This window comes from Zootoca vivipara, chromosome 4, assembly GCF_965207765.1.
Source record: "Zootoca vivipara chromosome 4, rZooViv2.hap1.1, whole genome shotgun sequence".
Classification (NCBI taxonomy): domain Eukaryota; kingdom Metazoa; phylum Chordata; class Lepidosauria; order Squamata; family Lacertidae; genus Zootoca; species Zootoca vivipara.
In genome coordinates this window covers 8,721,916-8,748,662 of record NC_142587.1, presented here as the reverse complement: position 1 = coordinate 8,748,662, position 26,747 = coordinate 8,721,916, and the positions used below count along the sequence as shown (strand labels likewise).

The 26,747-nt window shown below is 39.7% G+C and overlaps 1 protein-coding gene across 1 annotated transcript in view; it reads left to right on the top strand.

Moving 5' to 3' along the window:
• Positions 1–26,747, top strand: part of KLHL1 (kelch like family member 1) — a 125,573-nt gene that overhangs the window by 23,251 nt on the left and 75,575 nt on the right. The window contains exons 2-4 of the mRNA XM_088667464.1: positions 2,323–2,505; positions 7,103–7,239; positions 15,223–15,419. Of these exons, the coding sequence (XP_088523590.1) occupies positions 2,323–2,505; positions 7,103–7,239; positions 15,223–15,419 (517 nt within the window). The remainder of the gene's footprint in view (positions 1–2,322; positions 2,506–7,102; positions 7,240–15,222; positions 15,420–26,747) is intronic.

Below are 26,747 nucleotides of genomic sequence, written 5' to 3'. Positions count from 1 at the left end.
GCTTAGGATGATAGTATATGTCAGTGGGAGTTTTGTTGCTGACATCAAAAGGGCAAGTGCTTCACGTGGAGTCCTAATTCATGCTGTCATAGGCCCTCACAGGGGTCTCAGCTTGCCGGGTATTACAGTTTGTTGCTGTCACTTCCAGAAGCATTTATAGCCAGATAAGACAGTCTAGAAACCAAAGTATTGCACAGTGGTTTACTAATAGGGCTGTTGGCTTTAGAAGGCCTCCAAAAAACTGTTTCAGTTACTTTGCCATTCACAAAGTTGAGTCGTAACAAGCAGTTCAGGCAACCTTTTTAAAATGCCAAGTACAATAAACATCTCCATTTCCACTGCTAGTTTCCTTCTGTTTATATATATAGCTTGAAAGGAGCATTCACTTGTAGCCATTGTGGTGTGTGTATAAACCCCACAACAATTACTCCAATTTCCAAATATACCTATGGCCCAATAAGGTTAGCGACCCCTGCTTTATGCATTTACAAGCCTCACCGATCTCAGTGGAGCTTATTTTGGAGTAGTCTTCCCAAGGAAGTTTGAAAAGTGGTCACATAATTCACGCTTGTTTGTTTAAAATCTGTAAACTCATTTTTAATTTTTTTATAGATATGGCAGAAGTTCACTGAACTGTTTTAAAATGATTTCAGTCCCAAAACTACTACTACTGCTACTAATTATTATTATTATTAATGTAGACAGAATAACAGGACTCAACACTAGCAGAAATATTTTTAGGATGGAGCTATTCATCTGCTAACTCATTATAAAACTGACATAATGTTCAGGCAGGCTGATTCCCGAGAATATACCATGACAGACGGTTCAGACAGAAATCCAGTTTCATACAATACATCTCCCTTGGAGAACTCTCCAAACAGAATTCATCTGGTTGTCAGGAAAACCTGTTACTTTCTCATTTTCAAGCAAGCTCAGCCATATGGTTTATTCAGCTCCAAGTCAAATTTTATTTAGCAATGAATACAACTCTTCGGAAGGGAAAATAAATACACTTTTATAAAATCACCAGTGAGGTTCCCAGTTCCTTAAAGTTAATACTACATTGTCTAGAGTGATCCATTTATCTAAAGAGAAAAAAAATATGCACTATAATTAGTATCTGCTTTATTCTGAATAACGACGTGTTTTAATTATGCTGTTTGTTAACCGGGACTGACTGTAAGCCCCAATGGTCATGACCAATGTCATTTGTGAGTGTCATGTGCCTGAGGCCCAACCCATCCCAGAACCTGACTCATACAGGCAGGATACTGTAAGGAACAGGAGAAGTGTCACCGCCTGTCAGACCTCTGTTGCATGAACACTTTTCCAACAGCTTTTAGTGGTGGGGGTCACTGACCCCTTTGCCGTTTGAGCCAGCCACCCCTACTCTTCACTCTCACACCATCCACAACCAATTCATATTACATTAAGAGCATTATTAAAGAAGGTTGGTATGCAGTGAGAAAACTTAAAGTTCAATATTGTAGAAATATAAAGACGATTTATAAACATAAGCTATAGGCTTTATACTTTGAAGACTGTAGAATTAAATGCTCCCTATAAAAAACATGCATGGGTCTGTTGGCATCCATCTGTTTCGGGAGACAACAGGAGAGTGCACCTTCGGGGGCCTTTGAGTATATAGCTGTGTGGGTGAGGGGGGGGGTCCAGCCTTCTGATGCCTCTCAGTGGGGGATCAGTGAGATTGCACGTCCTTGGATTGGGCTGGGGATCTGTGCAAGCAGCACCTCTATATGCAAATACAAATACAAATATGCACACACAAGCTAGTTTTCATGCATGCATGGTTTCTCATATATATATATATATATGAGAATGACTGTCTATTATGCTGGCAGAGGATGATGTGAGTTGTGTAAAAGACACATTTCACTTCTGTTCCTCACCCTCTTTCCTTTTTCCTTCTGTGATGAAACCCCTATTTGGGGACTTCCCTGGCTTTTTCTGGCCCACGTAGGACCAGTCTGGATAGTTGGCCTTGGTGAAGATTTGACGTTTTCTCCCCACAAACAGTTTTCATCTGAGCTTCCACTGAAATGAGGCTGCATTTTAAGTTGTATTTTAATCCTGTTTTTAAGCTGTATTTCAATCAATTTTTTTTAAATACCTGGTGTTAGCCGTCCTGTCTTGGCCGGAGAGGGCGGGATATAACTAATAATAAAAATAATAATAGAGAGGGTGGGGTATTAATAGTAAATAAATTAAATAAATAAATAAATAAATAAATAAATAAATAACTCATTGTTCCTAGAAGCATTTCATCATGACTAACCCCCCACAACCTTTGGCTTACAGGTTGTCAGCAGTCAACCATTCCTTGACACCTCCGTGTGACATGGACCCAAGTAGTTCCGAGGAGTTCTATCAAGCTGTACACCATGCTGAACAAACGTTTAGGAAGATGGAAAGCTACCTGAAGCAACAGCAACTATGTGATGTTATCCTGATTGCTGGGAACCGTAAGATACCTGCACATAGGTAGGTGATAAAACATGGTAAGTTAACTGTGATTTAGCCTCACCTTTGCAGACCTGCCCTTACAGACCTTGTTCCATATCTCAAGAAATATTTCGCTCTTGATCATAGGTGTATATCCCTACAAGCACAGTGCGCTGCCACTACCGCTTACATGTCAGGAGTTCCAGCATCAAGTCTAAAAATGCACATGTGAGCTGCATAGCAATCTTGCTGCCTAGGCAACTAACTAATTCCTAATACAATTTTTATGGTAATGAGGGTAATGCCACTGAACTAGATCATCTACTATCAACACTTAGTACCATAATTTACCTCTCCAGTTTCCAAATCGGAGGAAAAGATGCCTCTTCTTTTAACCATCTGGTAGCATCATTGGAAGGGAATATTACAGAGACAGCATTGGAGGGATAAAAGATAAACTATCACCACAACACCTTTGCTTCCAGGGAAGGGGAAAGAGGGGCCAAGAAGGTATAGTAGTCATTTACTGCAAGCATATACTGTCTACCTTTCACTCTGCATTTCGTAACCACAACGAAAGAATACAAGTTGTGTGTGGGAACTATTGGTGTTTTTTCACCGAGGAAGGAAAATAATGGGAAACCAGGTAAATAGAAATAGAGCCTGAAATCTTTTTGTGCATGTGTGAGTGAATCCAGAGAATCTTGCTGTACAACCTGGCAAAAAGTTGTACAGCAAACCCCGCAAAAAGTTCTACAGCAAACCCCGCAAAAAGTTGACCAGTTCAAAGCTTCTGAACAGAATCTCGAGAGCAGATACTCAAGTGCAAATATTGTAACCAGAAGGCAGTGAATTGCAGCTTTTAAGATACCTATTGTGGTAAGTCATCAAAGGACATGTCGCTAAACTCATTTCATTTTGAAAATAAAGCTGGGGTGGCTTTCTACCCCCCCCCCCCATTGTATATAATGGCCCATAGGGTACAAATTCATGTCAGTTGTGCTGAGGATTAATTTCTACCCTGAGGTATATTCATAAGAAAGAAATGTGACATTGGTACCGGGCCAAACTGTGGTTAGTAGTGGTGACATATATGAAAAGGGCAAAGTTGCAGAACCAATTCCTCGTAAAGATTTTACAAGACACGTACCTCTGATGTTCAGCAGTAGCCCACATTTAAAGACTATTGGTGGAATTCAACATGTGCTATATTACAAATGTTCTGTCTGCAAAATCATTGCAGCTTGTCAGATGGAATGATTCCCCCTCTTGTCCCCACACATACTGCTATAGGGGTTCTTTGGACACACACCCTGAGCCAGTTTTGGGGGACAGAAGGGAAGTGTGATGAGTAGAGAGAAGGGGGAGTCCCATTGTGCAAGTGGAACTCCTGCCAGGTTTTGTTTTTTGTTTTTTTGCTGGTAGGGTGTGTTTGTTGAGTCCTGGCCTGCATTTCAACCCAAGTCTCATCTAGTCATTGAAAGCCATTATATTTCAAATGTTTGATTCTGTTCATCTGAAAGAACATAAGACTAGGGTATACTAAAAAGAAACCTTTTTTATGTTGCTGCTCTGATTTACTTTAGACAGTTCAGAGTGGAACTGTCTAAACATCTTACATAATACATCTTACATACTTGCCAAGTTTGGAAACTGTGATAAAGTACTTGCTGGGCAGAGGGAGGAGTTGGAGATTTTACAGGGGCAGGGAAAATGAGATTTCTGTTTACCATTTTTATCTAAAGGGTTAGTAGACGTATTTGCATCACTGTGTGTCTGCACACTGAATCTGATTTTCTGACTATTTCAGTTCAACAGCAATCAAATCTTTTTGAAGCAGAAAAATTTGCTTTAATGAATATAAGCTTGCCCATGAAATAAAAACTGCATCACATTTTTGCTTCATACTTAAAGGTGCATGGATGCTTGTATATTATTTCTGACTTCTAATCTACAGTCAACAGCTCACTCTATTCCATCAAGAATTACTGGCACATATAGTGCACTATATATTACACACCCCTTACACACCCTCTTCAAATCAAATTTTCAGGCTGTGAAATAACTTGTAAATATGAGGAACAGAACACAAGGCAGACGTTTATCGTATGGCATTTATTGCAACAATGTTTCTTCAAGCACTTCTGCAACTACCATGGGCCCATGCGGATGAGAAAAAAGCAAGGCGTTGCATTTGAACTATTGCAGGCCCACTTGCAGCACCCTCATCCCTGCCCCTGTGCAAGGGCAATAGTTGACTGCTTTTATCTTTTTCTTTTGAGCAGCTCCAGGAAAAGCATGAGCATTTAGCCACCAATAACACTTATAGAAATTAAGCTCCTAGAGCTGGATGTAAGGGGCGTATGGGCTGCTTGTCCACATCAGTGGAATTACATCATCCCTATTGGTAGATTATGGTAGAATGTCTAATTTCTCATGCATAGCATTAGATGATCCATGTTTTCTGATAAAGGTGATAAATGCAAATGCGGGTAGTTGGAAGCAGTGGGCAGAAGCTTCATATCTACATTTGCAACTCCTCCCGCAATGAAATCCATTGTTGAACTAGAAACCAGGTGGGGTCAGGGTGGAGGGAAACTTAGATCACTTGAGATGTTAACTTTTCCTTGGGAAACAAGGAATTGTGGTAAATTTTCCATTTGCTCAGTTCTCTGCCACGCACCAGATAGTGCATGTGGAAGTAGTAGGTTTAATTAAAGGCTCCCTTTGAAAAGTTGGACCAAAGTATTTTGTGAAATGATGGATTATCTTTGGGCTGCATATAGCATGCAACACTCCATGGAGGAAACAAGGTTCATTAGTTTATTCCTGTAGCATAGCAGGAATTGAAAAGAAGAAAATGACATCCAGGAGACAACTGACCTTTCTGCTGAATAGGTCAACATGCCTCAGTGCCAAGATTTAGCACCACCTGCAGCCCTCTGAGGTTCATTGTGAATTCAGTGGGTCCAAAGGCACCCTTATTTTCCTTTTGAATATTGGATGATTTAATAGGATGTCATTTCTCAGAATTAAGATTAATTATGAGGCAACTTTCACTTCTTGTTTCACATGGTTAAACACTAGCTGTAGTAGTAATTCACCAATGTGGTGGTTTTTTTTAATTGCTGCTCACACACAAAATTCTGAGTAAAATATTTTTTTATGAACATATGAAATATATGTTTAAGAGAAACCCAGGCCTTTGTTTTGGCAACTTGCTTCAGGAAAAATGGGTCTTTTCCTGCTCACTGAAAGCCAGCATGAGGCCCCTGTCTGGATGCTCAGGCTGCCATCACTTGGGTACCTCCCAACATACCTGGGCTGAAGTTTGGCTTGAGAGAGTAGCCTTACTTTGGTCTCATCCTGCTCCAATCTTTGTTGAATGGGTCTGGAGTCACTGCCATGGCTATGTATATGGCCAAGACCCTTCTCCCGCTGCAGAAATGCAAGGTAATGCCCACATCAGGGGAGGGCTGTATTTCGTAGCCCAGCTTTGGGGGTCATGAAGATGCTTGACATTCTCCTCTGCCACCCATTCTGGTGACTGAAGGCAAATATAGCCAACTCGATTTTGTAGACTGGGTTGAAGATATTTGACCACCACTTAGCAAGGACCCACCCCGAAGGATATTCTTAGTGCATAGACTATGACAGAATGGGGCAGTTGTCTCCTAGATACAATGGGGGACACTACTCTTTTTATTGTAGTCAATCTAGAGAGACAGACCTACATACCTTTGCAGGCACCTTCTTCACCTCTGAGATACAGAGAGCAGCATTATTCTAGAAGTTTCAAACCTTCTAGGTCTCATTCTCACATTCAACAGCATGACTCTTCTTCTTCCAACATTGACTCATAGAAAGAATGATACCATTGAGTCCAGGTAGGGAACTCTCTCCCTCTTCCTTCCATCACAGGACAAATGGGACACTATTATTGTTTGTGTGGTACCAACATTCTTGACCTGCTAATGCTTATTCTCTGATAGCTGTTTGACATTGATTGACCTTAAATCAAAATAAATGATTTGTTACTAATTTTGGTGTGTGGTGATGTGTAGTTTTTAAATGTTACTTTTAAATTGATTGATTTTCATGAAATACTAACCTTTCTTAAAGTGAGAGCCTTTCCATGAGTACAGTGGTCCTAATAGATAACCGTGCATAGGATTGCCATCTGAGTCAAACTAGTGTGCTTGATTTTAATGACATTGTTGTCTTTTAACATTTCATGTTCTTAAAGCAGGGGTGGAGAATAGCTGGGGCTTATGAGAGTTAGAGTTCAACAACATCTGGAGGGCTACAGGTTCTCCACCCTTGAAGTTTACAGCAGGTTGCTTCTTTTTTATTTTATTTTTATTTTCTGTATTAAATCCCTCCAGCACAGAAGAACAAAACAACAACAACAACAAAGCCACATCACATACAAAGAATTTTTTACATATAAAATAAAATTCTTCCCTATATTGGGACTTCTATCATCCTCAATATGGGTCCATCATTACCTTGTTGACTGCATATTTGCATACAGCAGGTTGCGTTTAGCTGAGCACATTGAGAACAGGACTGTTTAACAGTTAATGTGAAATGTAATGGATTAATTAATACTTGTGATCTTCTTTTCTTTTCCCAGACTTGTTCTCAGTTCTGTTTCTGATTACTTTGCTGCCATGTTTACAAGTGATGTTTGTGAAGCCAAGCAAGAGGAGATCAAAATGGAAGGCATTGACCCAAGTGCACTCTGGGATCTTGTTCAGTTTGCATACACAGGTACTAAATAATATGCAGTAAATTATATTTTCTTCAGTGGAAACTTCTTTAACCACAAAGACACATCTGAACCATAGTAATTGCAAAGAATTGCAAAAAGATGAGGGAAAGTTGACTGCCCTGTCTTTGTAATATGTATGTGCCCCATGCTCTTTGTTGGAGTTGCCTGTGCACTGGAGAGGAATTAATAGTTGTAATTAAGATGTGGGAGGGCCTTTGGTTATCAGAAATTTTGTGTGTGGTTGTGGGAGGGAATTATGCCCTTGACCCTTAACAATCTGAGCCAGTCACCCTTTTGAGGTCTAAGACTTGTTGGTCTTAATGCAGGTTTGCTTTGCATATGTGAACATGGACCTTCTCCAAAGAAGTATGCAGTGTATGGTTTCAGAATGCTTGATCAATTGTGTTGTGATGTGTATGTGTGTGTACATGTGTGTACGTGTGTGTGTGTGTGTGTGTGTGTGTGTGTGTGTGTGTGTGGTTGATGGTAATAGTTTGGAGCGGGAAAGGGGATAGACTGCCCCATGTCTACTCTAAATTGCATCTTCCAGAACTGGTCATTGGTTTTTAATGCCAGTGAACTGCTACGTATGTTGGTTTGTAATGTGCAGTTACACCCTTATTAGTATCCTGAGATGATACAGGAAATACACCCTGTTCCCTGAAGTATAAAAAATACATGAGACTTTCACAAACGTACATGGTTACAAGCAGAATATCAAGCTCTGCACAGAACTGATAAGGTTTTAGCTTAAATAAAGCATACTATCCTTAGAGGAGGAGGGTATTAGGAAGATGAGTAGAAAATTAAACTGCCAAATTGCATGCATTTATTGACAATGGAATTTTAATGTATCTCTGACCAAGCAGCACCCTCAGCAAAATAAATTAAAACTTCAGTATGTAATGAATATTTCTAAAGCAAATCATGTTTAGTCTGAGGAAGAAACAATGTGTGTGTGTGTGTGTGTGTGTGTGTGTGTCCATGCACACACACATATACATTGTAATGTTTATGGTAACTAAATCTCCCACTTCCATTAAGTGTTTTAATTGAATATTAAGATATTTGTTAAAACATTCCCTTATTATAATGGAATTACTTTATGTAGTTTTACTATGATAACTCAATACAGAGTTTTCATTACAACATAAATGAAATTACTGTTTCATTAGGATTGCCACTTTAATTCACATGGTATGTATTATGCAAATGTATAAATAACATATTGCAGCAATTTATGCTTATTTTCCCCCAGAATGCCAATTACTTAGCTAACCAAGAGTGGCTAGTTTAAAATATATGTACGTTTTAATATGCAGAGGAGAACAAATCTTCACCCAATATGGCAACATCTATCTGACTATTCAAATAGGTTTTCATCTGGATTTTCTCATCAAAGGAGAGGTGCAGGTGTTGGGGGACACATGTCCAGTGACAGATTATCTGAATCCAAGCATTTGCTTTCGCTTCAAGACGTGGCCAGTGCTATAAGAATTGATAGTGCAAATAGACTCTTTGCTCTGGTCAGTCCATCAGCCAGTTGTTGAGCACAAGAGTCTCTGGATTAGACTCCATATAAAGCAGAGAAAAATATTGTCCAACTATATACCTTTAAGTCATGACATCTCAGAAATGGCCCACATGTAACATGGGTTAAAAGTATCATTAGCCAGCCCTGGTGATCTCTTAAAGAACACTTGGAGGAGATAAACAATAACTATTGGAAGAGGGTTGTTTCATCCTAGTGGTGAAACTAGCCTTATCTGTATGTTATAAAAAGAGTTTGGGAATGGAACTTGCCAGGAAGCTTTTGAAGCAGACTCTTTGACGCACTCATACAGATGAATAAAGCAACTACATTTGCAATGGTTTCTAAAATAGCACCATTGTATAATAATTTCCATTGCACTCCTTTTGTTCCACCTAGCTATTTTAAGGGTTTGCAGAAATTGAGAGAATGGTTTTTACAAAGTTTTAGTTAAATCTGGTGCCTTCAAATGTTTTAGATGGCAGATACAGGAAGAGGTCAGATTACACCTTGTATATTATTATTATTATTATTATTATTATTATTATTATTATTATTATTATTATATTGTCCTTTGTACAATGTGCTGAGGGAACAATACATGGTTTTGAGCTGTGGCAGAATTCAGGAGCTATTCAGGAGCCAAGGTTCTATAACACTTATTTGGTATGTTGTCACATTCTGAATTCCAATGATGGGTACTTCTGATGGTTATGCTATGAGATCAAACTGGTGTGAAGAAATGTAATATGGAGATTGCAGGTTGAATTATACCTTTGCGTACCTTGGCCCACTTGCTGGGTTATAGGAAGAATTTCTTAGATGAGGGTGGCAAAAATAGAGGATGCAAGAAGCAGGGAAACAACAGATGGCTCAATTATATATAAATTCCGTGAAAAGGATGGACTGAAGTCTGACAAAATGAACAAACAATATGTGTTAGAAATAGAGAAAAAATTGCAGTTCTGAAAAGAAATGAAATTTATTTCTTTATTTCTGGAATCATTATAGGTATCAACATAAAAATATTTTGATATCTTTAATTTTCTTATTATTTTAATACCGAGTATTGCCAAATGTAATGAGTGACTTCTGTTAATGAATATTTATGGAAGTGTCTTCTGTGAAAACAGTAAAATATTTCATAACTTGTTTATACTTAGTGCTTATCAAGGTGACACAAATAATATTAGTATTCATAATGGGATTGTGTCAACAAAATCCTGCCACCCAAGCACTGGTTGTAAACTTGCTAGTAATGGAACTGTAATGCAGAGATACATGGAGTTTGCTGAACTTCCTTTTTATGATTTTGTTGTAAACATTTATAGATTCTGAAAGGCCAAGACTCTGTAATACTTTAAGGGGCCCATCATTTGCTTTGTATTGATAAAAAATGTATCTTTGGTTGCATACAAGTCAACAGGACATTAATTTAAAGCAGGCTTGCACAGATTATTACCAACCAAATTGAATGTAGGTCACCACAATGTATGGCAGCTTTTCCAAAGCTGGAGAAAGTCCCTGGGCCTGAGGTTCCTCACCCCTGTGCTATTAAGGTAGTGTGGTACCTCCTGAGGTTATAAATATCAGTCTGCTTCTCTCCATAATATAATGACTCTTCACTGTACACCTATTGGCTGTCCAGAATCCTTGTAAGAGGAAAGGCATTCTCACAATATAGTGTACTGTAGCCACTTTAAGAACACCTCAGTCACTTACAACCCCTCCCCTCCTCCGTTGTTAATCAAGCCGAGGACAAACATATTTGATTTGTACTGCCTGGAAACAATCTCCCAGGGCCACCCCCACTTCCTTTATAGCAGGCGTGGGGAATCTTTGTCCCTCTAGATGTTGCTGAAGTACAATTCCAATCAATCCCAGGAAGCATAACCAGTGGCCATGGATGGCAGAGGTTGTAGTTCATTAATATCTGAAGTGCCAAAGGTTTCTCATACCTGGTTTATGAGTTCTTTAAATCCCAAGTCTATAAGTGCTTGGGCACACTAATCCTGCCTTTCTATGTTGCTGAGTTGTGCTGCTAATTCGCCCCTCTAGTCTGTTATTCCCCTGAGTGCTCCCCAGGCAACTGAGATGATCTGTCTCACAACCTGAGATAATCATCCTTTTTGTTGTCTTCAAAGAGGTCCTCAATTTAATCATTCTCCTCTCTTCTCTAACCCAATGTCCCAGCCTTTTTCCTCATTCCTGCAGCAATCCCACTCTTCCACCTTCATCTTGTTCAGGCCAAAGCCGTACTGTGCATGTGTGCCACCAGTTCACTCCATAATCTCTCCTTCCCCCATCTCTCCCTCGCCATCTCTCTTTCTCCTAGGAAATCCTTGTAATTTCCCAGTTAATTTCTGTTTCAGTATTCTTTTAGTTAAAAACTTTAATTTTTAAAAAATCTATGACTTGTTTCTGTTTCTCCCTTGGCAAAGGCTAAACAATCTGAATATTATGCATGCTTGCTTCTTTGTATTTTGGTTGCCATGCCAGTAGGACCAGACCCCACCAGCCTGACATCATGCTATCCATGGCTGGAATACAGCCAGAGTTACATTGGAAAGATTTCCCAACGTACCATTTGAACTACATTTCCTCAAGCATTAGTATTCCAGAAGGACTTAGTCCCTGAACATAGAATGTTAGCATGCAGATGTGTAGAAACATGTGTCCTGATGGTTTAACATGGTTTAGCACTATGTGGATGAGCCTTCATGAGCCTGAGCAAAGGCTTGCATGCTATTCTTCCTCTCCCCACTCCCCAATAGTGCATCAATCCAAACTTATGTATAGAACCAAGGCAATAGGATTTGCATGTTTTTAAGGGTACAGAATGTGCCAGCAGAGCCTGTTCACAGGGACGCTGCACAATGAATACTCAGGTTGGAACTAGCAAGTGCAGTCCCTTTTCCTCCCCACACAGACTTAGATTTATATAGATATATTGCCTGGTCAGGTCTTTAGTGAATGGTGAAAGACACACAAAGAGGAGGAAGTAATAAAACTAGTATTTTAGTATATCTTTTTCCTAAGTATTTCCAGTACAGTAATTTTTTTCTGCAATCTCTTTGATTACTTTAATACACATATACTGTAGTCTGGCAAAACTGAAGGCAAGATTACCAAATACATGTGAAGGATACTTGCAGGCAACCTTTTCAAGATTTTGTCTGAGAGGAATCTGTAATTACCTATCAGAGCTCCCAACTGCTGCCAAGAAGTTTAAGTGAGGTACTCAATGATAGCACAAGCCACAGGTATACCCATTTCACATCTGTCTCATTTCCCCCCAGATTATAAACATTGTTTTAGCCCCTTTTAATGATGTATTTGCATTCATTTTACCCTGCTGTGCTTTCATACATTTATCCATCCATTCATTCATTCTTTCTCTGTATCTGCAGGTGCTGTAAAAGAAGTTCATTACTGTACACAAGTCACTCTTTCTCATGCCTCATTGTCATTTACTATTCTACCCAGTGGACGTGGGGAAACAATAGGCACTTACAAATCTCTGGAACTGTTCACTGCCGCCACTATATTGGTAATAGACTTCTCACTCCTATCATCCATTTCATAAATAAGGGCGGTGGGACAAAGCACTGGTTCAGCTGCAGCTCACAGCCCATGTTGAAATTGTTGTGTTCACTGTGAGGTGATGCCCCCTCGCCCTGGCTTACCACTGCAAGGTGAAGGACCCATTCACACAAGCAGTGTACTGTAATGTCAGAGAAGGAGATTAATGGAAGATTCCAGTTCCTCTTCATTGATTAAAAAAGTCACAACACCTCCCACCAATCATTACAATGACCGCTTGTGAGACTAGTTACTTGTGTGGTAAGTCATTTGATTGTTGACTACAATAGTTCTTATCCCTGCTTCTGTAGGCCTTATATGAGTCATTGAAAGAAGACTAATTTAGGGTAGAACTGTAAATTTCCTCAACAAACCAAGTTTGTTGTTCTAGTCAAGTTGTCCTAGTCAAGGACTTTTAAATACGGGGGTGGACAGCTGAACTTTAGCTGTGGGAAGCTGAGCATCACACTTGTGATTAGCCTAATTTATGCTGTAGTGATTAAAACTAAATGATTTCTCGGTAATTGCAAAAAATTGAGAAAATTATTAACATCTGTGAGTACTCAATAGGTTTACTTTCTTAACATGCCCAGTACACATTGTCACTTTGCCTGACGTGTATCTCTCCCCCCCCTCTTTATTATACCCAGCTTTAAAGCCTTACTGTTACAAAAACATTTACACACACACACACACACACACACACACACACACACACACACACGTGTGTTTGTGTGTGTGTATGTATATAAATTAAACATATTGGCTCTTATCTAGCTAAAATTGTTTCTGACTGTCATGTCCACACCAATGGAACATGCCACTTGGCTGACTTAGACTTTGGGCTCACCCAGACTTCCTTTTGTGCTAGGCACAGGTCCAGGCTTTAAAGCTACATGTTCAAGCAGGGTTTTGTTTTGTTTTGTCCTGGAACTTTCCTCAGCAACACTCACATTTTACCACTGAATTGGAGCAAAATGCAATCAGGTGTTCCGTGGATTGACGTTTGCTCAGATTTTGGGGTTAAATATGGGTTTTCCCAGGAAAGGCACTGGAACAAGAAAAACCTGCTTGGAAATGGTTCTTTAAAACATGGACCTGTGCCTGGAAAGCATGTCGCAAGTATGCATGAGCTATTTATTCTAGGAGTGGGGTAGGAATTATTTAAAAATGAGAAATATTTTGTTCCATCTACAGTTTGGTAGGTCTGATCCTTTGGAGGGGGGAAATCATCCCAATTGTATGCAAAACACAGACATTTCAGGCCGGACAAGAGGATCTGGGTCTCCCGTTGAAAGCAATGGGGAGATCATTGCATGGGTGACTTTTTCCATTGCCTCTAAAATAGGTGTCTTTTACCCAACCTGTCATAAATTTAGCAATTCTGACACCTTGGAAGGTCCATCTGCTTAAATGGAAAACACCTTACATACAGGTGTTTAGCTGTTTCTCCCATTCAAAGCAACAGAATGTGTGCCTTTTATATGGCCTGTTTGTGTGCCTCCCCCATGTGAAGTCCGAAGGGTGGTTACATGAGAATGGGCCTTTTCTGTGGTGGCTCCCTGTTTGTGGAATGCTCTCCTCAGGGAGACTCTCCTAACGCTGTCATTATATATTTTTAGGTGCCAGGCAAAAACTTTCCTCTATGGCCTTTAACTGTCTGTGGTTTTTCAGAAATGGGTGGGATGTTTTCAATGTATTTCTTTTGCCATTTTGTTTTAACATATCTCTGTGTTTTAGTGGCGGTGTGTTTGTCAGTCTTGTAAGCCACTTTACTTGCCCTGTGCAAGATAAAGTGATTGTCAAACAGAATAAGAATGTGCTATCAGTTTGGCTTTTATTTCCAGTATCCTGTTGATGACATAGTTACTTTGAAAATGTGTAGAAGATTCGAACCCGTTTCAGCCTTCTTAATCTACAGTCATCACAATTCCCTTCAAAAATGTGTTGACCATTCATAACTTGCTCCCCCAGGTGACATGCTGCATTCATCTGAATCTGCAATCACTTTTTTAAAAATATTTTTTTTATTATTTCTCTATCCCACTTTTCCTCCAAAGACCTTAAGGTAGCCCCCCCCCCTTCTACTTTATCTTCACAGCAACCGTAAGATGGAGGTTAGGCTGAGAGACTGAGCTTCCTGGTTGAGTGGGAACTAGAACCCAGGTCCTAGTCTGACACTCTAACCACTACAGCACACTGGTTCTGGTAAGAACCTACATTAGTATGATGTTTGTACCTATTTTATTATTGTTACCGCTTGGATTTACAATGAGTCCACATATAGACTCAACGTTGCCTCACTGGACACACAAGCTCTCGTGGTTAAAGACTGTAAGTTGATTTAGCAGTTACAGTACATGCTTTTGAATCCATCTAGTATCAACTTTATCAATCTGATAAAAACAAAGCTATTATGGTGTCAGTCCTCCACCCAGTGAAAGAAAAATCAGGATACCAATCTCACAGGAATAGATTACTCAATACTTCAAATGTATGATTTGTTTTATAGTGCAATGCAATATTACCACTGGGTAATATTGTATGCCAGATTCTTCTATACTGCAGTGAACCAGCTGTGCAATGCTACTCTTTTGGAGAACTGATGCCTAATAAAGGAGACTTAATTGAGGAGTGAAGAGAAGAAGGGGGCAGTATTAAATTTTCTTCTAAAACTTTCCCAACAGAAGCATGCTGATGGCTCAGTAATCGTGTAAAGTTCTTCTATTTTTCATCTGCTTTCATAATGGTTGAGCATTTCCCCCCTTTTGCTTCTTTGTTAATTGCAATTGCAATTGGCTCTATTTGTTTAAGTGATGCACACATATGGGTAGCAAAAATTGCATGTGTGTCTTAATCTCTTGTACAGGTTGCTTGGAACTTAAGGAAGATACCATTGAAAACCTCCTGGCAGCTGCGTGTCTCCTTCAGCTCCCTCAAGTAGTTGAAGTGTGCTGTCATTTTCTCATGAAGCTTTTACATCCATCTAACTGTTTGGGAATCCGGGCATTTGCAGATGCTCAAGGATGCACAGAGCTGATGAAAGTGGCTCACAGCTATACCATGGTAAGGCAGTTCAACATACCTTATCACAGGAGAGGAGAGGCAAAGGGTACATAGATTTCGCTAGCATTCAAATATTTTCTTATGTTTTTGTTTTGTTTCTTCATACCTTCTTATGTCGTATGCTTCATAGAAAATATTATAGACTAGCTGTACCAGGCCACGCGATGCTGTGGCTAAGTCTGTGAAATTGAGAAGAATGGAAAGAAAAAGTGGAAGTTCACCTGACCGCCTCCATGTTTCCCTGAGTCTCCAGCAGGACTGGTACCCCACACCCGCCCCCCTTCCTCCTCCTACCTCGACTTGAGGCCTCCTGTCCCGGCGTCCCCCTTGCACTGCCCCCTGTCTCCTGTAGGTTGTCCCCCACGTCCTGTGGAGAGCTTACACCTTCGGAGACGAAGCATTCCACATGGACCGGTTGGTCGGTCGGAGGCGGCTTCGGGTTCTCCTGTGTAGGCGCAATGTCCGGGAACCTCGGAGGGTGCGCCTGCACAGGAGCACCTGAAGTCCCCTCCAAGTGACCGAGTGGGCAAGGGAGCGAGGGTGTGGCGGGCAGAGTGGCTCTGTGGTGGGGTCTCTGACGTTGCGGCTAGGGCAGGAGGCCTCGACAGGGAGATAGGAGGTGGAGGAGGAGGGGGCAAGTGGGGGGTGTCGTTGCTGTTGGAGACTCACTCAAACATGGAGCCAGTCAGGGGTCCGGACATGGGAGGTACATATTGTGTGTCTGTAGGTTAGTGGGGGGGGGATGTGGTTGTGAACGTTCATGGTAACGCAAGGGTGCAAGTTTTATATCCTGATTCCCTCCCCACCCCGGTTCCCAGCAGAGTCGTTGGAGGAAAGAATGTGGAGGGGAAGAATGTTCTATAGGATCTGTTCCTTTGAAGTCCAACAGATGGTGCTATTGCTACACAAAATTATATGGTGTCTGTTCCTTTGACGACCACTGGAGGGCACTATGTTTTGTCAGACAAAATCATGTTTTTACCTGTGACAGGTGTGACATCTGTATAATCTAAAGTTATGCAAACACTCACACATTGGAATGAAATGTTGTGTCAAAATTTGAACACAATCGGTCAAGCGGTTTCGGAGAAAAGTCATCGCACACAAACATGGACATTTTACATTTATATATATATATATATATAGATTGCAAAACTGTAGCATTAAGAACTAGATAGTTTGATTTATCCACTATCTGCTCATTCAAATGGTTATATGTAACAGACTTACTGGTATTTCCTTGATTGAAATTTCATGTCCTTTATTATTTTACTCCTTGGTTAGATAAACCTGTGTGTCCTGATTTGGTGATTTCAAAGTAGGCTTATCTCATCCCAATTTAATATATATGTTCTTTCAGCCAAGTTAATAGAAAAAGTGTAATAATAACCCTTTGTGGGCAGCTGCATGGGTACAGATAGAAACCGGCACCATTGTATATTGGCATCCCAGTTAGATCCCTTTGCATCTTTATCTTATAATAATAATTTTCCATTATTCTCTGAATGGATTCTGGCTACTAGAAATTCTGACACAGGAAGGGCGAGGGGGGCGGGATTTTTTTCCCCAAAGGCTCCCAAGAGTACTGTGGAGAAATGCTATATATATGTGTGGGTTGGGTTATGTTTCTGTTGAAAAGGAAGATATGTTATGGAACCTCTCTTATACCCATGATGCCCTGTTTTGTTATAACATGACAAGCCTGTTAACAGTGGTTGCTATGTGTACATCTTCGGCAGGGGAGAGAGATTGATTGGAGGTTTACTAGGCAGGGCTCAAATCAGGCAAGTTGCAGTTAGTTGAACAATTAAAACTCCATTGGGAGTTAACTATAGGAGAAAGACACTTGGAATTTGGACTGTTGAGGAGTTGCTTCAGGAGAAGAGGTGTGGAAGTAATTAGTGGGTGGTGCATTAGAATAAGTGACTTGAGGGGCAATGCCATTTAGAGGCAAAAGTCAGCAGCAATAGCCTTGAGTATATACTCATAAGGTGCAAAACTCTCATCTGGCACCGTAAGTCACCAATATGTGTAGTATCAGTATATTTGTGTGTGTGTGTGTGTGTGTGAATCTATCTATCGGCCTATCTATCTGGAACCCATATTAACTTTATCCTGTGTGTGGTGGTGAAGTTCAGCTTGTCTTCAAGCCTAACCACGTGACTAGGAGGTTGTGTGAAGCTTTCTGGGTGAATGGGTGGTGGTGAAGGTATTTAAAATGCACAGACACCAGTGTTTGTGTGTAGATCAATGAGGCTGAGGCACCAGGATTCCTGACATTGTGGTGGTGAAAGTTCTCCACAAGACCTGATATACATATCAGTATAGCCGTGGGACCCATGGGACATGGGTGGCGCTGTGGTCTAAACCACAGAGCCTAGGGCTTGCCGATCAAAAGGTCGCCAGTTCGAATCCCCGCAGCAGGGTGAGCTCCCGTTGCTCAGTCCCAGCTCCTGTCAACCTAGCAGTTCAAAAGCATGCCAAAAAGTACAAGCAGATTAATAGGTAATCTGGCGGGAAGGTAAACGGCGTTTCCGTGTGCTGCTCTGGTTTCAGTGTTCCAGTGCTCCAGAAGTGGCTTAGTCATGCTGGTCACATCACCCCAAAAACTGTCTGCATACAAATGCCGGCCGCCTCAGCCTGTAAAGCGAGATGAGCGCCGCAACCCCAGAGTTGGCTTTGACTGGACTTAACTGTCAGGGGTCCTTTACTTTTATAGCCACATAGTTTTACACACTCACACTCACACCCACACAAACACACACAAAGTTTCAGTTTGCATTTACTTCAGTAAAACGGGGGAAAGGTAGCTTGTATTGCTCCTGTTATCAAATGCTCTTTCTAGGATCATAGGAAACTGCCTATGGTCAGACTATTGATTCATCTAGCTCAGTATTGTCTATACTGACACATGAGTGGCTGCTAGGAAGGGGCACCACATGCAGCAGCAGGGGCAGCAGCAGAAGTGTTGGATTGACTCTGCTGCTGTGCTTGCACTGCACCAGCCTCCCTGCCGTATCCCCCCTCTCCCTTCTGATAAGCACATTGGCATGATTGATGGGAGATCAGGTGTGCAGCAGGTCCCTACTGGATGGCTGCCCTTGTAATTGACAGTAGACGTTTCCCAGAAGCTGGGAAGTCTTACTCAGTCCTACCTAACCTGGGATCTTTTCAATCTAAAACATGTGCTGTTCTACTGACTTATAACCCTTCCCCTGAATTTGATTTGATTAAAACTATTTTAGATACAGAGAAGCTTTCATTATTTTAATTGCATTTTAACAATTTATGCTGTGCCATTATAAAAAATGTCTGCATGGGATTATTTCCCACAGTGTTTGAGTGTGCACAAAATAATATTTGGGTTCTAGTTGTGACATGAAATTAAGTGTCTCATTATAATAATTATAATAAAGGGGTTTGAGGACTGGGCGTAAGGCACATATCTATATCTAGCCTTAATTGCATAATGGCATAGTATTGAAGTATCACTACTTATAACCCAAAACTTAAAGCAAATGTAACAAAGCAACAATGCAACAATTTAAATTAAATTAAATTTAAAATAAAGAACTATGCTGCACCCAACTTGTTCCTTGTGAGTTGATACTATTAGTAAGATTTGGCTATACTTTATTGTCTGCAGAGAGAACTGTTCCTTCTGGTCTAGATTGAAATTATTACTGTAGTAATAAACAGAGCCTTAAATGCAGCTGCTGTGCTTGCCTAGCCAGATATCCATTCGAACAAGCAGCACTCTTGGTCAGATGTTTAGACTGGCTGGCAGCTCTTCAGAGATGGAGGGGACTCATCATGGAATGTCAGTCAAGAGGCAAGGAAGGCAGAGATGCAGACAGAACTCTCTGCTAGCTCCTTGTCTTCAGGGACCCAGGCTACTCACAAAAGGGGCCCGGAGCTTCACAACCTCTGGCAGTGGATTCATTCCTCATAAGACTTGGTTTCCAGACCGTTGATCAAATTTGTCACCCTCCTCTGCTCATGTCCCAGATTGTCAATATCCTCCTTAAATGGTGGTTCCCAGAACTGGACATAGTACTCCAGGTGTGGTCTGACAAAGGCAGAATAGAGCAGGACTATGACTTCCCTTGATTTGGACACTAGATTTCTGTTAATGCAACCTAGAAGAGCATTAGGGGTTTTGTTTTTGCTGCTGCCTCACATTGTTGACTCATATGCCAATACCTCATATGGATGTAAGTAGAAGATGAATTTAAATGTTAATCCTGTTTGTGAATTGGCTGCACATGCTAAAGATTTTCAGTAGCAACCATGAGAAAGAATATTTGAATGGGAATTTTACCAGTGTTGGTTTGATTTTGTGTTTCTGCTCCATTTCCTACAGAAGTCAAAATTTCACTGATATCCTTCGGGAATTAACAGTCTTCAGGAAATATGTATAATTCAAATAAGCACTTTAATCCTACAGATACAAATTTTTATTCCTGGATTGCAAACTGGTTTCTAGCACCTCTGCTTCTTGCACCTTTACAAATGTTGGTATTCATTCAGCCGCTATAGTTACCATGATTTTTAGAGGTTACTATTACCTTTAGAATATGAGGCACTTCCAAATGATTTAATCTAGGAATGGAGATTGTGATTATTCTAACTTTCTACTGTTACTGTTGTTTACTTACTAGCATTTTCAAATAATTTAATCTAGGACCAGGTTTTTAATCCCTCTAGACTTCTATGCTAGTGTTGTTCACTGCTAAATCACAACAGTGTATACTGTCACTTTGTCTCAGCCCCCTATTTTATTTTTATTATGTATTTTGTGATTATATCTTGATTTTATTCTGTGAACCACCCTGAGAACCCCAGGTATAGGGCGGTATATCAAATAAATAAATAAATAAATAAAATTTTATGTGATTATCTTATAATTTAATGTATACATAGCCATGTATAATAATAATAATAATGATAATAATAATAATAATAATAATCTTGTCTATCTTAATATTATATTATAACAAATCTATAGTATTAAACATAGTGGGGGCTGCAAAATAAGCTCTTGGGGCTGTTTAAAGGAAATGGCAATTAGAACCAAGCCTGGTAGAAATTGTGATGATACAATTACAACAAGCGTTTTTAGACAAAGACTAGGAAGGACACCTTGTAGAGATAAGGATGCCTTTTTTTCTACAAAGGTGGAATGATGCCAGATGGCTGAAAGGGCAATAAAAGAAAAATAAATACACAAAACAATCTTCATAAACATTTTTTCTGCTTAATTAGTATAGGCAAAGTGGGGAACAGTTTTGACAGTTTCATGAAGTCATGCATACCAATTTCATATGCTGATAGGGTCCATGGCACATAATACTAGAGCAATATAAATATGTTACAGTGAACAGGACACTTACGGACAAGCCGGAGTTAAGCATCAGGGCAGAGAAATGAACCTTGTGAAATCTGGTGTCTAGTACACACAGTTGACACTAAATAATTCAGTAGTAGTGGAACCTAATAAATAAAGGAAGTATCTACAATAAAAGGCAGCGCAGACTGTGAAAGCAAACTAATGGAATAAAATGTGCAGTTTTGAACATATATAATGAAGTAGAGTCCACAAAAATCCAGGCAAGAATTTTATTTATAAACAGCTCTGAGAGACTTGAAAAGATACGAAAGGAGAGCTCTTTCCCTCGAAGCCCTTTGTGATTTTGTGCAATGGATGCACATGTATTAGTCATTTGTTCTGCTAAGTCCACTTGTGCCCCCTAGAGAATATACTTTTCTGGTAGGAACAACATGTTTCTGAGCACTGAAATGCCAATATATTGTACCTAGTAAAATTCCATATAGCTTTCAGGATTATGCAGTTACAATTGCCAGGAGGAAGGGGTTACATGAATTTTGTAGACATTTATTTTATGATGTGCAGCAATTAGCAATGGGTAGCAAATATTTTGTCCTTTGTCAATTGACTGAAAATAAAAACCCTTCAGTGTCATTGTTTTCCTATACTAGTGATTCTCAAACTGTACACTGGGGCTGATTTGTACGCTGAGAGAGGGGATACAGTGTACCTTGATAAATCAAGTCATTGTGATGGATGTTTCCACAACTTCAGCCCCCTGCACACATTGATAAACTGAAGGGGGGTCCATGCATTGAAGGGACATTAGAGCTGCACTGTTGGCCCTGCTGCAAATGTTACCCAGTTTCCTTGACCTCTCTCCTGACATTTGCATACTGAGTGTCATAGCTGCCAGGTTCTCCCTTTTTTTAAGGGAAATTCCCTTATGCTGAATAGGCTTCCTCATGAGAAAAGGGAAAACTTGGCAGCTATGCTGAGTGTGGGCATTTGCAACAGGCAGTGCCATTTTTCTAGAAGAACCCACCTTGTTCTCTTATAATGGCCATGGCACCCAACCTCAGAGGTGCCGGAACTGAGTTCTGGCGAGTTGCAGCTGAAAAAAGCCCTGGCAACAGGGGAGACTATATGTGTAGACATCAATGGAGCTGGAATCTTATGTGACTAGATCTCCAGCTCTTAATGAAGGCCTGTGTACATAGGCTTCCCCGCTGCAGCCATTCATGCTCAATGCATGGATGTCAGGGGAGAAGCCAGGTAACCATGTGGCATCTGGGGTGAGGCCAGCAGCATGGAAAGCCATTCAGATGATTAGTGTGGAAGGCTTCTGTGTCCGTCAGAACAAGGAGACTCCAAACAGCACTGATCCTACCCCGCAAACCACCTGCAGGAGTGTTATTCTCCCGAGGAAGGGACTAAGGAAACACTGGGGTTCCCTGATATAGCCTTCACTACAGCTGACACGTACAAGGTAATCCCAGAAGTATTAATCATGGTCCCTTCCATGTGTGGAATATCGCAGTCAAATACTGTATAACTAGCAAGTTTGAGGCTAGTTAATGTATTCCTAGACTTGGTTAGGTCATGCCCCCTTACCTTTCGTGAAGAAAAAAGTGAGGGTTCCTTTGTTCATTCTATTCCATCATGTGTAGCTGACCATGCAGCACATCTGGGCATGATTGTTTCACACCCATACTGTGTGCTCAGAAATATTTTTCTGTATTTTGTAACTCAAGAATTTTCTACCTGTTTTTCTTGCTGCTGTATTGCATAACACATGAATCTGGTGTTTAGAGTGTGTAAGTAAAGCATTCGAACCTACAGTACTAATGGTGTGATCTGCAAGAGGGGTAGAGAGGGGAAGGCACTGTAAGTAGACTAAATGGGATATTAAAAAGTTTAAAAGCCTATTGTTCCCACGCTTCACTGTGCTGAATGATTCTGTGTTGTCAAATTTTGCTGGTGGCTCTCTCTTAGTGGAAAGTGTGGTTACACCCAAACTTTGGATCTAGGGGTCCAGCCCTCACTCAGATTTTTAAAATGGCTATGAGGAGAAAGACTATCTGATCTTCCCCTCTCTTACTGCTTGGTCACCAATGTAAACTTTTTAAAAAGCTGAGTTTCACTGCTTTGCACTACTGCTTCCTATGCTAAAGTATTTTTTTAAGGCAAGGGAGGCAAGGTTTCACCCCAACAGTGATATACATAATGGATATTCCACTATTGTTGCTGGAGAAGTATTCTGCAAAGAATAAAATGTAGCTGGGACATGTTTTGCTTGATTGCATTTAAAAGTCCTAATAAATGCATCAATAAATACAAATACACACGTTTTTTTTTTTATTTGAAAGTGCTGAAGAGAAGAGTATTGCAGAAAAGAAAGTACTGTACCCAGAGTGTGGAACCCAGCATGGAACCCACAGCAGAGTGGCTAGTGAGTGATCTGAAGAGTGCTGAGAAAGTCTAAAAAGAAGCAGAGTGCTGTGATTGAAAGGAAACCAGCAGCTTATTCTATGTTATGTCCTTATGAAGAGCAGTTCATAGATTTTTTTAAAAAAAAATTAGACCATACCTGAGTTCAACAGCAATTTTACCACTTTAATGTAGCAGTGCCAGTGTTACTCAGACATGCCTGGAACTTGTCGCAGATTGCTCATTATATATTGGGTTTTCCACCAATAAAAGGTCGGTATAGAATTTGAGATGCAAAACATATCATCAAAGCAAAGGGGAAGGAGACTAAGGCTACACTTTCTTTTATCTATACTTATTCTGGGAGTAAGTCCCATTGAACTCAATGGTCTATGTATTGGATTGCGCTGTTAGTGAATAACATAAACTTAAGAGGGGGGGTAAATGCTCCTGCTAGGGGGGGGGGCACACACCAAAAACTAAAATAATTTAGAAATGGTTAAAGCCACATGAAAGGCTAAGTAGTCAGATAAAAAGGTTTAAGATGATGATAAAGCATATACCTTCTGAGAATATGTAAAGGGAAAGTAAGCACCCTAAAGAGGAGAATAATCTAGCCAAAGATAAGTAAAAAAAATCATTCATTTATTTCAGTGGAATAGATAGGTGTGTATTTGTAGCTACAATTCTATGCACATTTATAGTGGAAGTTACTCCTATGTAAACATGCATTGCTCTGTACGGTACGTTTTTTCCAGTGAAATCACTGGAACTTGAAAGTGTCCAGCTTTTTCATACCTGTGGTTATTATTTATCCAACTGATAACAAATTGACTGTAAAAAGTGATCACTATTCTGCATACAGAACTTCAGAAGATGGACTAGTCACACAAAAGAACAGAAAACTTGAGTCCAAAATATTGTTTCACTTTCCCCTTTCCTGAACCTGAGCTTTATAGGGTAAGTTTCCTTTGGAGGAAAAATATGGGAGATTTATAGAGTTTTCATACTAAAGTTTAACAACCGAAGAGGGAAAAAACAAACAAACATACAACTGCAAGCATGAAGGCAGAACTAGTAAAAAAAAACAACCCAGCAATGTTCAGCATCCCAAAAATCCAAAGCTACATCTTTTCTTTGGTCTTTGTGCATATTCTACGAGCTTATACAAACGAAATAATTTTTGCTACCTAAATTATTGCGGGTGAACATATCTCAAACTATATTTCAAATGGCTATAGCAATGCATGCCTTTCTGTTTTAGTACTGATCAAGACACATCAAATACAAGTGTAGCCATGTTTGTTCATAAGAAAAAACAACCTCAAAATCCAAACGTGGCAACATTTTGAGTTATCGTAAGCCTCTGGGTCCAAGGAGGACTTTTTAATGAGTAGACACACTACTACCTCTAAGAGCCTCAGGCATTACCACCCTCATGTAAAGAAAATTATTTGGGGAAAAGAAAATAAGTGAAAAAAATTGGATGAATATTTTGCAAAAAGGAAGAAAACCCAGATTATAGAAAAGGAAGAAGAAATGCTTAACAAACCAGTATCAAAACAGGAGATATATGAAGCCATAAAAAAAAATTAAAATTAGGAAAATCACCGGGGACGGATGGCTTATCAAGCAGACATTATAAAATATTTAAGGAAGAAATAGGGGAAACTTTTCAAAAAATAATAAATCATATTTTGGATAAAGGATCCATGCCTAAATCGTGGCAAGAAGCGTATGTGATATTAATCCCGAAAGGAGAAGAGGAAGGTAGACAGGTAGGAGATTTCAGACCAATTTCACTACTTAATGTAGATTACAAAATTTTTACAGATATTTGGGCAAATAGATTAAAGAAAATATTGAATAGGATTATAGGGCAAGACCAACAAGGGTTCCTTCCGGGGAGAAGAATGTCAAAGAATGTTAGGGTTTTATTAGATTTATTAGAATATCTGGATTGGTCACCAGGGGAAAAAACAGCCTTTGTTTTCCTAGATATAGAAAAAGCTTTTGATTCTCTATCATGGGATTTTATGAAAAGGTCACTGAAAGAAATTGGAATTGGAGGAAGATTTATGAGAGGAATTAATTCAATTTATAATAAACAATCAGCTAAATTAATCCTAAATGGGGAGGTGTTGGAGGAATTTGTGATAGAGAAAGGAACATGACAGGGGTGTCCTCTATCACCACTATTATTTATATTATCAATAGATTCTTTATTGGTAGATATAAAAAATGATACAAAAATTGAGGGAATAAGAGGGATAAAAAATTCAAGATAAAAGCATTTGCAGATGATATGATTGTTATGTTAGAAGAACCGGGGGAATCAATTGGAAATTTGAAAAAGGTGCTAAAGGTTTTTGAGGAAATATCAGGGCTAAAAATTAATGAAAAAAAGACAAAGGTAATGCTTAAAAACATAGGACAACTGGAGATGACCAAATTGAAACAAAAGATGGATTGGGAGGTGGTGAAGAAATTTAAGTATTTAGGTATAGTAATTAGTATGAATAATATTGAGCTATATGAAAATAATTATGGAAAATTATGGAGGGAAATTAAGAAGGATTTGGAAAGATGGAAAGATCTGAACTTATCATTTTCAGGCAGAATAGCCACAATTAAGATGTCAATTTTACCTAGAATCCTATTCCTATTTCAGATGCTACCCATATTGGGGAAAAAGCATATCTTTGGGGGTTGGAGGAAGGATCTGAGTAAATTTATCTGGCTGGGTAAAAAGCCAAGGATACAATATAAATTACTCACAGATATCAAAGAAAGAGGGGGATGTGGGGGTCCCCGATTTGAGGCTTTATTATTAGTCTGCATGTATGTGCTGGCTTAAGGATTGGATAGTCTTGGATGGTGAGGAACTTTTAGAATTGGAAGGATTTAGAAATATAGTGGGGTGGCACACATACTTACTACAGGAAGAGAAAGGGAAATATACACAATTTTCTAATCATGTGACGAAAAAATCAATATTTAAAATTTGGCAAGAATTCAAACCATTATTAGAACCCAAGGTACCTTGGTGGGCATCCCTCTTTGAGATGACAGCACTGGGAGGGAAAGGTAAAAATAATAAATGGCTGACATATCAGGATTTATTAATCAGAGAAGATGAACAATGGAAGCTAAGAACATATGAAGAAGTTAAACCATACTGCAACAGTTGGTTGCAGTACTACCAGATACAAAGCCTTTTCAAAGAGCATAATCAAATAGGATTTGGCTCTCAAAGTGAACCATTCACAGTGGGATCAAGTGTTAAACAGGGTTGTGTTATTGCCCCAACTCTATTCATTATTTTCATTGCCATGATCCTACACTTGGTCGATAGGTAACTCCCCACCGGAGTAGAAATCATATATTGAACAGATGGAAAGCTCTTCAGTCTGAGCAGGCTGAAAGCAAAAAGTAAGGTTACCGTAACTTCCGTCATAGAGCTTCAGTATGCTGATGACAACGTAGTGTGCACACGCTCAGAGGATGACTTCCAAACCATCCTAAATATCTTTGCAGAAGCTTACGAAAAGCTTGGCCTATCACTCAAC